The 12,500-nt window shown below is 49.1% G+C and overlaps 2 protein-coding genes and 1 long non-coding RNA gene across 3 annotated transcripts in view; all 3 read left to right on the top strand.

The window, feature by feature from the left end:
- Positions 1-7,884, top strand: part of LOC121700316 — a 9,731-nt gene extending 1,847 nt beyond the window's left edge. Inside the window, exons 2-3 of the long non-coding RNA XR_006027179.1 lie at positions 2,327-2,329; positions 6,739-7,884. This is a non-coding gene — a long non-coding RNA (uncharacterized LOC121700316). The remainder of the gene's footprint in view (positions 1-2,326; positions 2,330-6,738) is intronic.
- The window catches only part of LOC121700216, a 1,725,899-nt gene that overhangs the window by 341,453 nt on the left and 1,371,946 nt on the right, over positions 1-12,500 (top strand).
- cdr2l (cerebellar degeneration-related protein 2-like) overlaps positions 8,076-12,500 on the top strand; it is a 15,472-nt gene continuing 11,047 nt past the window's right edge. The window contains exon 1 of the mRNA XM_042083099.1: positions 8,076-8,685. Coding sequence (XP_041939033.1) covers positions 8,607-8,685 — 79 coding nt within the window. The 5' untranslated portion in view covers positions 8,076-8,606. The remainder of the gene's footprint in view (positions 8,686-12,500) is intronic.

Raw genomic sequence — 12,500 nt, 5'->3', positions numbered from 1 at the left:
ATTATCAGTCAACTTTTTTTTTTTTTACAGAGCGGCTTTGGTAATGACTGAAAATGTGTGTGTATGTGTATTTGGGTGGACGTGTGTGTGTGTGCGCCTGCCCTGTTCAGTTCTGATATAGTGGCCTTGGCTGTGGACATTGAGCACGAGGTCTTCAGGTCCTGCAAGACGTCCAACCTGTACAAGGCGGCGGTGCTAAAGAGGGTGAGTCTCCGCTCAGTGGAGCCCCCTGCTGGACACTACTCACCTCTCAGTGTCACCTTTTTTGGACAATGTACAATGGATTAAATTATGGGATTCAATTATGGGTTTAATGGGTTTTAAGGAAAAACAACCTCTCAGTGTCACCTTTCTTGGACAATGTACAATGGATTAAAATAGGGGTTTAATAGGTTTTAAGGAAAAACAACCTCCCTAAGTTTGATTGTTTGATTATGTTGTATTTATATTATATATTTGTATACCTCTCCAAGCATATATGTGGGATACGACCATAGACAGTAAATGATATGGACAGAGCCATCTCATAGACCTCGAATGAGATGGGTGAAGCAAATTTGAACCCATTTCCTGTTGGTTGACTTCAGTTCTTGCGCATCCTTAGTCCAGACGAGAGAGAAACGTATGACGTCGAGCAACGGACTGATACACAGTAACTGGTCTGGTAGCCGTGCTAAGAAAATTAATAACGTGCAGCGTGCTGTGAGTTCGAGCGCAGCTTTTGGTCGGGATTTGTTCTGACGTAGTGCCAACCCATCAAAACATCACGTTATTATTTCCCCCTCGATGCTTTCCTAAATATCTTACCCAGGACTTTTCCCCAGACTGCCTTCGAGTTTCTTATCCAAAATATACGGTTACTTTGCTCCTGTGCGACGCTAAGGCTCACGCTCAGTACGTATGATTACGTCATGATAGCATTGTTTTTTGGACAAAAGTTTATTTCTCAGCCGTAAAGTGAGTTACGAGGTTATAACGACAATCACACAATGTTGTATTTCTCCGAAAATAGAAAAGGTTCATATAAAGGCTTAAAACGCTTCAGATGTAGCGTTATTTGATGTCAGAGTGACGGCAAAATGAAAGGGCTTCAACGGAATGCTAGCTGGAAGTGGTCGACACCTAGCCTCAGAGCCTCCGATAGTGTCTACACTCTCCGAACGTTCGCCTGCCCCCTTGGATACGTCACTGTGATGTTTAATGGTAATAAATGCTAATCCATGTTCTTGTTCTGTGGTTGCTGCTCAGGTGGGCGAGCTGAAGAAAGGGGCCAGTGGGGCAGCAGCACCCCCGGTGGCAGGGAGTGGAAGTGCAAGCAGCTGTACAGTTAAAACTGAACCAAACGAGGCCAGCGATGAAGCTGCCTCCTCTTCCTCTTCCTCGGCGGCGACAGAGGAGCAGTACGACCTCACACCGGCGTCACAGATCTACTCTGTAAGAAACACACAGTCGCCATGACAACACACACCTAATCATAGCCCTAGACAAAGACGTTAAGAAAACAGCAGGTTCTCACACACACTGAGGCCAATCTTAGTGCCGTGTGTGTGTGTGTGGCTAGCACCACTGTCTTCCCAAGTGCTTTCAGAGGGACTGCTGACTCATTGTTCTTGTAAACGCAGTGGGTTTAAATTGAGTAGACAGTTGTTATTTCACGTCTTATCAAATGCTGACTGCTGTTAAGAGCGACCTTTTTGCCTCAAAAATAAAGCCAAGACACGTCCGTGAATTTAAGGATTTTAACCGCATGCTGCAGTTACATGCAGGTCTCTTTTACGGAGGAAACCCATGCTAAAATAAAACTCTGTAGTCACGAATTTGATCGTGTTTGTATGAATATATGTTGTAGTATGTGTTTCCTACAGTGTACAAAAATATACTAACGTCTTGGAAACGTTGCCAAACTATTCAAATAGATTTAGAAAGCCACCGCTATGGTCATACTATGGTTAGATCGATTTGTTTAGATCCAGTGAAATTGTTGCCTTGACAACGCAGCGTCATGGCTTCGGCACTCTATTGGTTGTGTCCAACGCCAGAGCTCAGGTGCTCCTGTCTGTCATCGTATAAAGCCCGCCCCACACAAGATCAGCAGTTGTGATTGGTTCCTGGGATTTGGGTGATTTTGAATGTGCTCCATATGTACACTGGGAATTTGGTGAATTCCCCAAATCGCTGGAATACCAGGAACCAATCGCACTTCGCCACTATCATTAATCGCTCTTGCTCTGAGTCACCGTCTTGTTCTGTGTGTGTGTGTGTGTGTGTGTGTGTGTGTGTGTTTATCTCACCAGCTGAAGAGGAAGCGTGTAGGGGCGGGTCTCAGGGGGTCGTCCAACCCCTTCCAGACAGCCAGTGAGGTTCTCAAAGCCCAAAGTGACTCCGCCCACACAAACCACTCCTACAAGCCACAGGTCTCAGCCAATCAGAGAGAAGACAAGGACGAGGTTTGGCGGCCTGAGAGGAAAAATGTGAAGGCGGAGCCTAAAGAGGTCACCACCTTGATCAGCACAAAGGCCAGCGCCGTGGTAGCCAATCAGAGCAGTCCGAGCAAGAGGGGGCGGGGCTTAACCAGGAAGCAGCATAAACTGGCTGAGGCCGCCAAAGACACGCGCAGCATCTCCGATTTCTTCAAAAGGAAGGACACACACGCGCACACACACACTGACTCACAGTCAGACACACTCTCGAACACACACACCACCTCTACCATCAGTTCATGGACTGGCTCTCACTCTCAAACAAACAACGACGCACACACAGCCACACACACAAGCTCACCGGCAGAACCAGACACGTGTGAACACACTCGGACACACAGCGACACACACACACTCACAGTCAAGGTGAAGGAGGAGGAAGACACACTCACACACACTGTCAAGGTGAAGCAGGAGAAAGACACACTCACACACACTGTCAAGGTGAAGCAGGAGAAAGACACACTCACACACACTGTCAAGGTGAAGGACGAGGAAGACACACTCACACACACTGTCAAGGTGAAGCAGGAGAAAGACACACTCACACACACTGTCAAGGTGAAGCAGGAGAAAGACACACTCACACACACTGTCCAGGTGAAGCAGGAGAAAGACACACTCACACACACTGTCCAGGTGAAGCAGGAGGAAGACACACTCACACACACTGGGGGCAGTGAGGGGGACAGCTGTAACGGTGTCCAGACTGGTCTCCCAGACACGGTCGTCACGGAGAGGGATGCCCTGGGGATGGTCTCCATGGAGACGAGTCCAGCGACAGGGGAGGAGTCTGGAGGTGGATCTGTTGCCGTGGGATGTAATGGGTACACACACTTTTCCTTTCTGTGTGTGTGCGTGTGTGTGTGCGTGTTTGTTTGTGGTAGAGTGAGACAAAAATCTTACAAAAGGTCTTCTGCCATGCGTGTGTGTACCAATGAATATATTTATTTATGAAGGTATTAAGAACACCATTCTTCCCCCACACATAACCATTCACTGTTTTCTCTTACTCCCTCTCTCTCTCCTTCTCTCCTCTCCTCTCTCTCTCCTCCTCTCCTCTCTCTCCTCTCTCTCTCCTCCTCTCCTCTCTCTCTCCTCCTCTCCTCCTCTCCTCTCTCTCTCCTCCTCTCCTCTCTCTCCTCTCTCTCTCCTCCTCTCCTCTCTCTCTCCTCCTCTCCTCCTCTCCTCTCTCTCTCCTTCTCTCCTCTCTCTCCTCTCTCTCTCCTCCTCTCCTCTCTCTCTCCTCCTCTCCTCTCTCTCTCCTCCTCTCCTCCTCTCCTCTCTCTCTCCTCCTCTCCTCTCTCTCCTCCTCTCCTCTCTATCCTCCTCTCCTCTCTCTCTCCTCCTCTCCTCTCTCTCCTCTCTCTCTCCTCCTCTCTCTCTCCTCCTCTCCTCTCTTCTCTCCTCCTCTCCTCTCTCTCTCCTCTCTCTATCCTCCTCTCCTCTCTCTATCCTTCTCTCTTTTTTGTCTCCTCATTTCTCAGGGAGGTCGAAGTAAAGCAGGAAGCAGAGGTACATCTCATCTCTTTCTCCACATCACATGAAGACACACACACACACACACACGCACACACACGCAATAATGTCCTCACTCTCAGATAAGTCAGATCTACAATACCACACACAAGGGAAGATGTTTGTGATCTGTTTTAATAAATACCCCACACAGGAGAAGATAAGTCAGATCTACCTGTTTAAATACCCCACACAAGGGCAGATGTTTGTGATCTGTTTTAATAAATACCCCACACAGGAGAAGATAAGTCAGATCTACCTGTTTAAATACCCCACACAAGGGCAGATGTTTGTGATCTGTTTTAATAAATACCCCACACAGGAGAAGATAAGTCAGATCTACCTGTTTAAATACCCCACACAAGGGCAGATGTTTGTGATCTGTTTTAATAAATACCCCACACAGGAGAAGATAAGTCAGATCTACCTGTTTAAATACCCCACACAAGGGCAGATGTTTGTGATCTGTTTTAATAAATACCCCACACAGGAGAAGATAAGTCAGATCTACCTGTTTAAATACCCCACACAAGGGCAGATGTTTGTGATCTGTTTTAATAAATACCTCACACAGGGGAAGATAAGTCCAATCTGTTAACATAAATTCCCCAATACAAACACAGTTGAATCCGATGTGCCTGTTTAAATACCCTACACAGGGGCAGTTGAATCAGATGTGCCTGTTTAAATACCCTACACAGGGGCAGTTGAATCCAATGTGCCTGTTTAAATACCCTACACAGGGGCAGTTGAGTCCGATGTGCCTGTTTAAATACCCTAGCACAGGGGCAGTTGAGTCCGATGTGCCTGTTTGCCCTCTGTCTGAAATGGGCTCAGCTGAAAAGCGATAAAAACACAGTGCAGGTCAGATTTCAGCTGCTCGGCAGTGACGGACTCACCTCCACCCACTCTGGGCCCGTCATCTGGTCAGAAGAACTCACTCCACACAGAGCAAGGCATAGAGAGCCGTTTACATAGTGGACAAAGTGGAAAAGACTAAAAGATAAAAATGTGGAATATTATAAAAAGGTGGAATATTCCTTTGCGGTTGACTGTCAATAAATGTATGTGAGCGCCTGCATAGGCTTGTGTGTGTGTGTGTGTGTGTGTGTTTGTGTTTGTGTTTGTGTGTATGTTTGTGTGTGTGCGTGTGCATGTGTGCGTGCTTGTGCGTATGTCTGTGTGCTTGCGTGTGTGTGTGTGTGCTTGCGTGTGAGTGTGTGTGTGTCTGATTTCTCTGCCATCTCCTCCTCAGTCTCCAGAGGCCCCTGGTGCCCGTCTCCAAACGGCCTCGTCCTTCTAGTGATGCCCGCCGCCGCGTGACCTTTAACCCCAGAGTGCAGGAGCAGTGCTTCGAGACAGGAAGTGATGCGGGCGAGCGCGCCCCAGCATGCCCGGCCTCGCTGAAGGAGGCGGCCGACGTGGTGGTCAAGCAGCTGGACCCCCACTACAAGCAGGGGACGCTTCGCCACCAAGGAGCTCTTCAAGGCCTTCGCACGACACCTCTCACACCTGCTCACAGAGACCAGACAGCTCTCCAGGGTCAAAGGTAGGGGTGTGTGTGTGTGTGTGTGTGTGTGTGTGTGTGAGAGAGAGAGAGAGAGAGAGAGAGAGAGAGTGTGTGTCTGTGTGTGTGTGTGTGAGAGAAAGAGTGTGTGTGTGTGTGAGAGAGAGAGAGAGTGTGTGTGTTTGTTGCGTTAACAATTTCAATTGTATAATTCCTACTGCTGTATCTGAAATAGATAGAATTGATCCACATTTTACTGGAAATGGTGACTATATTACATTATGTGCATTTGTGTCATTTGAATAACTTTGTTGTGTGTGTGTGTGTGTGTGTCTCCTTAGTGAAGTGTGAGGCGAAGCGTCTGATTAAGCGTTTCTTCAGTGAGGTGCGACGCTGTGAGCGAGAGAGCGACTGGGAATTCCTCAGAGTGGAGATGCCCATCAACCAATCAGAGGATAGATGACCACACACACACACATTACATAGGAATACAGACCACACACACTCAGCATAATTACACACACACACACACACACACACACACACACACACACACACATAATAATTACGCACACATTACATAGGAATACAGACACACACACACAAACACACATACTCACATTTATGCCCACACACACACAAGGAAAAAACTATGTCCCCTCAGGTAGTGAACGCAACTACTGGAGTTGCTGAAACACATGTGAACTGGAGCAAGCCACACACACACACACACACACACACACACACCACACACACACACACACGCACACACACGCACGCACACACGCATGAACAATTACGTACACTTGCTCTGTGTGTGTGAAACAGATAAAAATAGTGTGTCTGAAAAAGATTTTCCTCATGTGAGACTGAGGTCTGTATTACAGAGGGTCTCTCTCTCTCTCTCTCACTCTCTCCCTCGCTCTCTCTCTTTCTCTCTCTTTCTCTCACTGTGTCATTGCTGCTATCTCTCCTCAGTGTAAATGAGTGGAGAGTACAGATATGATGAATGTTTACTGGCTTTACTTGCAACAACAGTTTCCACCCCCCCCCCCCCCCCCCCCAAAAAAAAAAAAATGTCAGAGGAGTGGTGTCTTTGTGCTGCTGTCAGTGTGTGTGTGTGTGTGTGTGTGCGCACGCAGGCGTAAGTGTGTGAATGAGTGTTTTGTCTCTGCTGCTTTGTGCGTGCGTGTATGTGCATGTTTGTTTGTGTGTGCGTGTGTGGTGTGTGAGAGATCTATGTGTTAAGCATGTTTGTGCTGTCCCTATGGTTGAGTGGTGGCAGTGTTTCCTCTGCTGCCCAAACACCCCCATAACGCCTCTTAACTCTTCTTACAGTGTTTGCCACATCACCCCAACAAATGCCAACACACCCCAACAACGCACCCCCACCAACGCCAACACACCCCACCAACGCACCCCACCAACGCCAACACACCCCACCAACGCCAACACACCCCCACCAACGCACCCCACCAACGCCAACACACCCCACCAACGCCAACACACACCAACAACACACCCCACCAACGCCAACACACCCCAACAACGCACCCCACCAACGCCAACACACCCCAACAACGCACCCCACCAACGCCAACACACACCAACAACGCACCCCACCAACGCCAACACACACCAACAACGCCAACGCACCCCAACACCAATGCACCCCACCAACACCAACAACACCCACGACGCCAATGCACCCCACCAACGCCAACGCACCACGCCAACGCACCACACCAACACACCCCACCAACGGCAATGCACCCCACCAACACAAACGACGCCAATGCATCCCAACAACGCCAACACACCCCACCAATGCCAACACACACCAACATTCTATGGGTGGCAGTTGTTTTCAGTCCTTGAGATGTTCAGTCCTTGCGATGTTCAGTCCTTGAGATGTTCAGAAAACCAATGTCCAGCTCCACACTGGCCAGAGAAAAGCCAGTAAAGTAAAAAATGGGCTTCATAAGATGTCCATCTCGACACCGTTCCACCCAAGAAACCCCAACAGCCACAGACTGACTGACCCAGCTATGTGTGTGTTGCTGTGTGTTTTTGTGTGTGGGTGTGTGTTGGGGGGGGGGTGCAGGCCCTGTTCAGAGGATCCCAGGACGGGATTGTCTTTGTAATCCTCACCTTGCTAGACCCTGCCAGAGTGTGATCAGGTGAACATGAAATTATTTTTATAAAATAATGAATGGCTGCAAAAACTCTTGTTTGCTTTAAATTTGACTGTTGTCTGTATCCAGATGGTGAAAGGACAAAGTATGATTTGGAGATCTCTGTTTATAGAGTTTCTTTTCAGGTGTAGCTTTGGGGCAAAATAAGCTAAAAAAAATAATAAAGTATAACGACTACTGTTAATGCTGTGTCGCTGGTTTTCATTTTTAGAGAATTTAATGAACCTATGATTGTGGATACACTTGTTCTTTGCTACCTGCCACCTTCCTCTACTGGGCGAACAATTGAGTGCTTTGTGTGTGTGTGTGTGTGTGCGTGCGTGCGTGGGCGCGCGCGCGGTGCCCGCTTGTATTTGCCGGGAGGGGGAAGGAAGGGAGGTTGGAGAGGGGGGTAGTTCTCCGGGCGCTCTCGCTCTCTCTCTCTCTCTCTCTCTCTCTCTCTCTGTCATTGCTCGTGCTCTCGAATAGGCTGTCGGGAGCTCAACAAAGCGCCGGCTGTGAGACGTCCGTGCCAAGCAGCAGCAGCGCGAGGAGGTGGTCGGTGAGATGGTCTGACAAAAGAAAGATGCTCGCGTTTAACGGAGCCGTTTAGTGCATCAGTGCGGCCGCCACATCCGTGTTGAAAGGCAGTCTGCACGTACGATCAAAACGGGTTTATCCCTACTACCGCAGTCGCTGCATACGGGCGATTCCAGTCGGTTTTCGGAGGTTAACGGGTGAGTGACGGCCAAAACAGGCCGGTGTGTCAGCGAAAACGGCAGCAGAAACAACGTCAGCGCGAGGGAGTGGGAGACGGCTCTCTGCACGGTGGGAGTGTTTACTTCACGAATAACGGAGACAGAGACCGCAGAGTAGCGGTAGCTGCTGCCGTGAGCCGGTGACTTGTCAGCGGAGATCTGGAGCCTGATGCTCCGCGCGGACAGGATGGACGAGTTTGAGACCGTGGAGGACGAGCCGTGGTACGACCAGCGAGATCTGGAACAGGGTAAGTCTGGCCTATAATACCGGGTAGGCTACCAAGAACAGTGACAAAGCGTGCTGCAGGTGACTGTTGCCAGTAACTCCGTATGTCATCACTTCAATGATGTAGCGCGCGCGTGTGTGTGTGTGTGTGTGCAGGCTATGTGTTTGTGCGCGTAGCCTACATCTGTCCGTCCTGCACCTGTCTCTCGCACATTTGTTGTGCCAAAAAAGAGAGGCTGAAGTCGTTACTGCGCGGCCCAGCTTTTGGGCAGATTTGTTGATCAAGAACGACGGAAGATCAAGAACAAACCTCATTTCGATTAGAAGTTACACTCATCCCGTGTGACAGGCTTATAATAAACACACGTTATCGTTGAGAAACTGGTGTGTTGGTTGTCATGCAGAAGTAAGTGGCCAAGTGTTGTGCGATAATAATAGTAGCCTAATACTAAAAATAAAACATTTTTGTGAAGAAATTACCACTTTCACTCTTTTTTTTTGTTCAGTACGACACAAAGAGCACAAAAGCAGGCAGTCTCTCTCGCGCGCAGCCCGGGCTACAGAGAAGAATGATGTCATTCGTTCGCTCTCACTGACAGCTTATTCATAGTATTAGAGCTCGTGCACAAAGTCAGCCCATGGCCCGCGACGACCAGCCGCAGCACGTGCCGTGGTTTGCACACGCCAAATCATATTACTGCTCTGTCTTCTCTTTCCGTACTCATGCCTTTCTCTCGTTCACGAGCTCGTCGTTTTCTTCTCCCGTCCCCATTCATCGGCCAATCAGGCTACTTCCTCCCCATCCGCGAGGACCTGATTTATCACGTCTCACGGGGACGGGCACATTCATCATCCTGTTGGTCACCCCTAATTTTACGTCTGGGAGTGATCGATCAAATTTCCCCTCTGTTCCCCGCGTTCACCCGTGGCCTTAAAATATGCTGACTTTTGTGAAAGCCGAGTTACAGTCACACCGCAGGTTCCCAGTTCCCATGACCTCCAGTGAGGTGAAAACAAGAGGATGTAGTTCCACAGAACCCCCCCAACAGTCGAAAGTGACACCCTCATTGGAAGGTGACACTAGGCCTACAATGTATCAGCCGTCTAGTCGCCAAAAGCGTTTCAATTGGATTTAGCGAAAACCAAAGCGGAATGCCTGAGACCCGTGTGAAGGCGACGCATTCGGGATTCCTGCCTTCTGTGGAATTCCGCAGACGCGGAGATTTAGAACAATGGGCCTTTGACAGATTATGAGAGGAATGTTTGAGAAGGAGTGAACGAGCGCTCCGGTGCAGGCTAGACAACAACCAGCGCTTTTTTTCCGCGCTGAAAAGACATTCTCCCAAAACTGAAGAGAAACAACAGGAACAGTCCCCAACCGTCAGGTGTGTCAGTGTCACACAGTGGTATAGTCTGCGTGATACGCAATACAGTATACCATACAGTATAGCCACTTAAAAAGCATCACCATCTCAGTATGCCCACTTAAAATGGGTAAGGATAGCTATTGACATTTGGGGTTGATCACAGTATAGCCTACCCACTAGCCTACAGCTAACTAGACTACCCCACTGTATACCCACTACAGCTAACTAGACTACCCCACTGGTGTCGGAGCTTCTGTAGACGGCATGATGCTGAGCAGCAGCTCCAGCATAAAGCTGCTCCAGTGGCAGTGTGAGTCAACAGAAGTAGAATCCCATAGTGGCCGCGTCAGAAAGGGAAGGCAGAGGTTGTCCGCGTCAGAAAGGGAAGGCAGAGGTTGCTATGTGCACTGCAGTACCCTATCTGCACCACAGGGGATCAGGGGCAATATATTCTTTTTAGGCAAAATGCTGCGTAAAAAAACAGCGTCCATTAAAGGACATTATAAGAGACTGAAAGCTCATCGTCCCAAACAACCCACGATCCTCCACACAGTAATGTAGGTGGCCAACAGCTCTCTGTTATGTAGGCTAGTCCTCCTGGCTTTAGCTTGTGTGTCAGTGACTGATATGGCCCACTCACAGAGAGAGAAAGAGGGGGGGGGGGGGGCTGTTTGTGAGGATGTTAGCTTGTTCTGCATCGAGCGCGTTTGCAAGCATCTGGAGATAATTTGATTGGAGCTGGTGGAGCCGAGACGCCAGTGGGGTGGGACGAGATTGAATGGGAGGCTCTGCTGGGCTTACACAGGAAGTCGATGTGGCCCACCAGCCTTGATATTGATCGCCAGGTAGGAGTCATTCAGAGAGAAATCAATCACAGTACACACACACACACACACACACACACGACACTGCCTGTGTATCAGCGGGGATGGTGTCAGTACTGACATATTGACAAACAAACACTTTCTCTGTAGAAACAAACACAGGAAGTCAGTAAAACTGCAGAGGTTGGACCTCTCTGTGATGTGATGTCATAATGGGGGGCTGTACCAAGCCCTCAGAGTCATTCTGATTCTGACTCCAACTCCAGTTCTAATTCTGATTCTGATTCTGACTCCAGTTCTGATTCTGATTCTGACTCCAGTTCTGATTCTGACTCCAGTTCTAATTCTGATTCTGATTGTTCTAATTCTGATTTTGATTCTGATTCTAATTGTAGCCGTACACAAATTGGTGTGGTTGGGAAGTGTTCCTGCTGGACTGCTGGACGCCAGTGTGTCCGATTCCTGGAGAGCGCTCAACAGCTCTCCGCAGGAGGGCAGTGAGACACGGGGCAGGAGAGATTTGAGTGACAGGCGGCGCGAGTCACCTAAAGCACAGTACCACACTGACCCGACCCAGTCGGCCTCCAGCACATCTGGGACAGCATCAGGGAGGGAGGGAGGGAGGGAGGGAGAGAGAGAGGGAGGGAGGGAGGGAGGGAGGGAGAGAGAAAGAGTGAGAGTGTGAGAGGAGGGAGGGAGGGAGAGAGAGAAGGAGAGAGAGAGGGAGGGAGGGAGAGAGAAAGAGTGAGAGTGTGAGAGGAGGGAGAGAGGGAGAGAAGGAGAGAGAGAGGGAGGGAGGGAGAGAGAAAGAGTGAGAGCATGAGAGGGAGGGAGGGAGGGGTAGGGAATCCAGGGTAGGGAGAAGAGAAGACAAGAGAGGATTTAGCTGTCTGCTGTTAAATGTAGAGGATACACACACACACACACACACACGCACGCACGCTATTCCACTCTGTCGTAATTAAGCCAGGCTAGTGTGTGCGTTTGTGTGTGTGTCGGGAGATGATCTGATTAGGCAGCCAGACAAACAGCATCTCTCGCAGGGAAGTGTGTGTGTGTGTGTGTGTGTGTGTGTGTTGGCCTCCTGACTGGCTGTGCTGTTTTATGAGATGAGGGGTGGCAGTTCACCTCTAGCTCTTGTTTTTTCATCTGATGAGATTTCTCTTTCTGTATCTTTCTTTCTGTATCTTCAGTAATCATCATCATAGCAATTCCCTTCTTTCATTTAGATCATTGAAATGATGAAAAAAGATAAAACATCCCCCACACCATAACCTCATCCTTTCATCTGTGTGTGTGTGTGTGTGTGTGTGTGTGTCTCTGCTCTCCTGTCATCTCAGTTGAAGGAGCAGAGGAGCGTCAGAATGCCCTGTTCTTGCTCGTCTCTCGAGGTCTTGTGCGTGCGTGTGTATGTATGTATGTGTGTTTATATTTGTGCTGAGTGTGTGTGTTTAGACTTATATTGTGTGTGTGTGTGTGTGTGCACTGGTGTCCTGTCACAGGGCAGAGATGAGGATGGCATGTGTGTGCAATGCAGAGGCACACGTGCAGAAGACACAGCGGGAATAGTGTGTGTGTGTGTGTTTGTGTGTTCGTGTGTTCGCGTGTTCGCGTGTGTGTGTGTTTCCAAGTTGCCTCAAGCACAG

The sequence above is a fragment of the Alosa sapidissima genome, chromosome 24 (assembly GCF_018492685.1).
Source record: "Alosa sapidissima isolate fAloSap1 chromosome 24, fAloSap1.pri, whole genome shotgun sequence".
In the NCBI taxonomy this organism is placed as follows: Eukaryota; Metazoa; Chordata; class Actinopteri; order Clupeiformes; family Clupeidae; genus Alosa; species Alosa sapidissima.
Note: the sequence above shows the minus strand (reverse complement) of the source record. Positions and strands in the feature narration are given on the sequence as shown.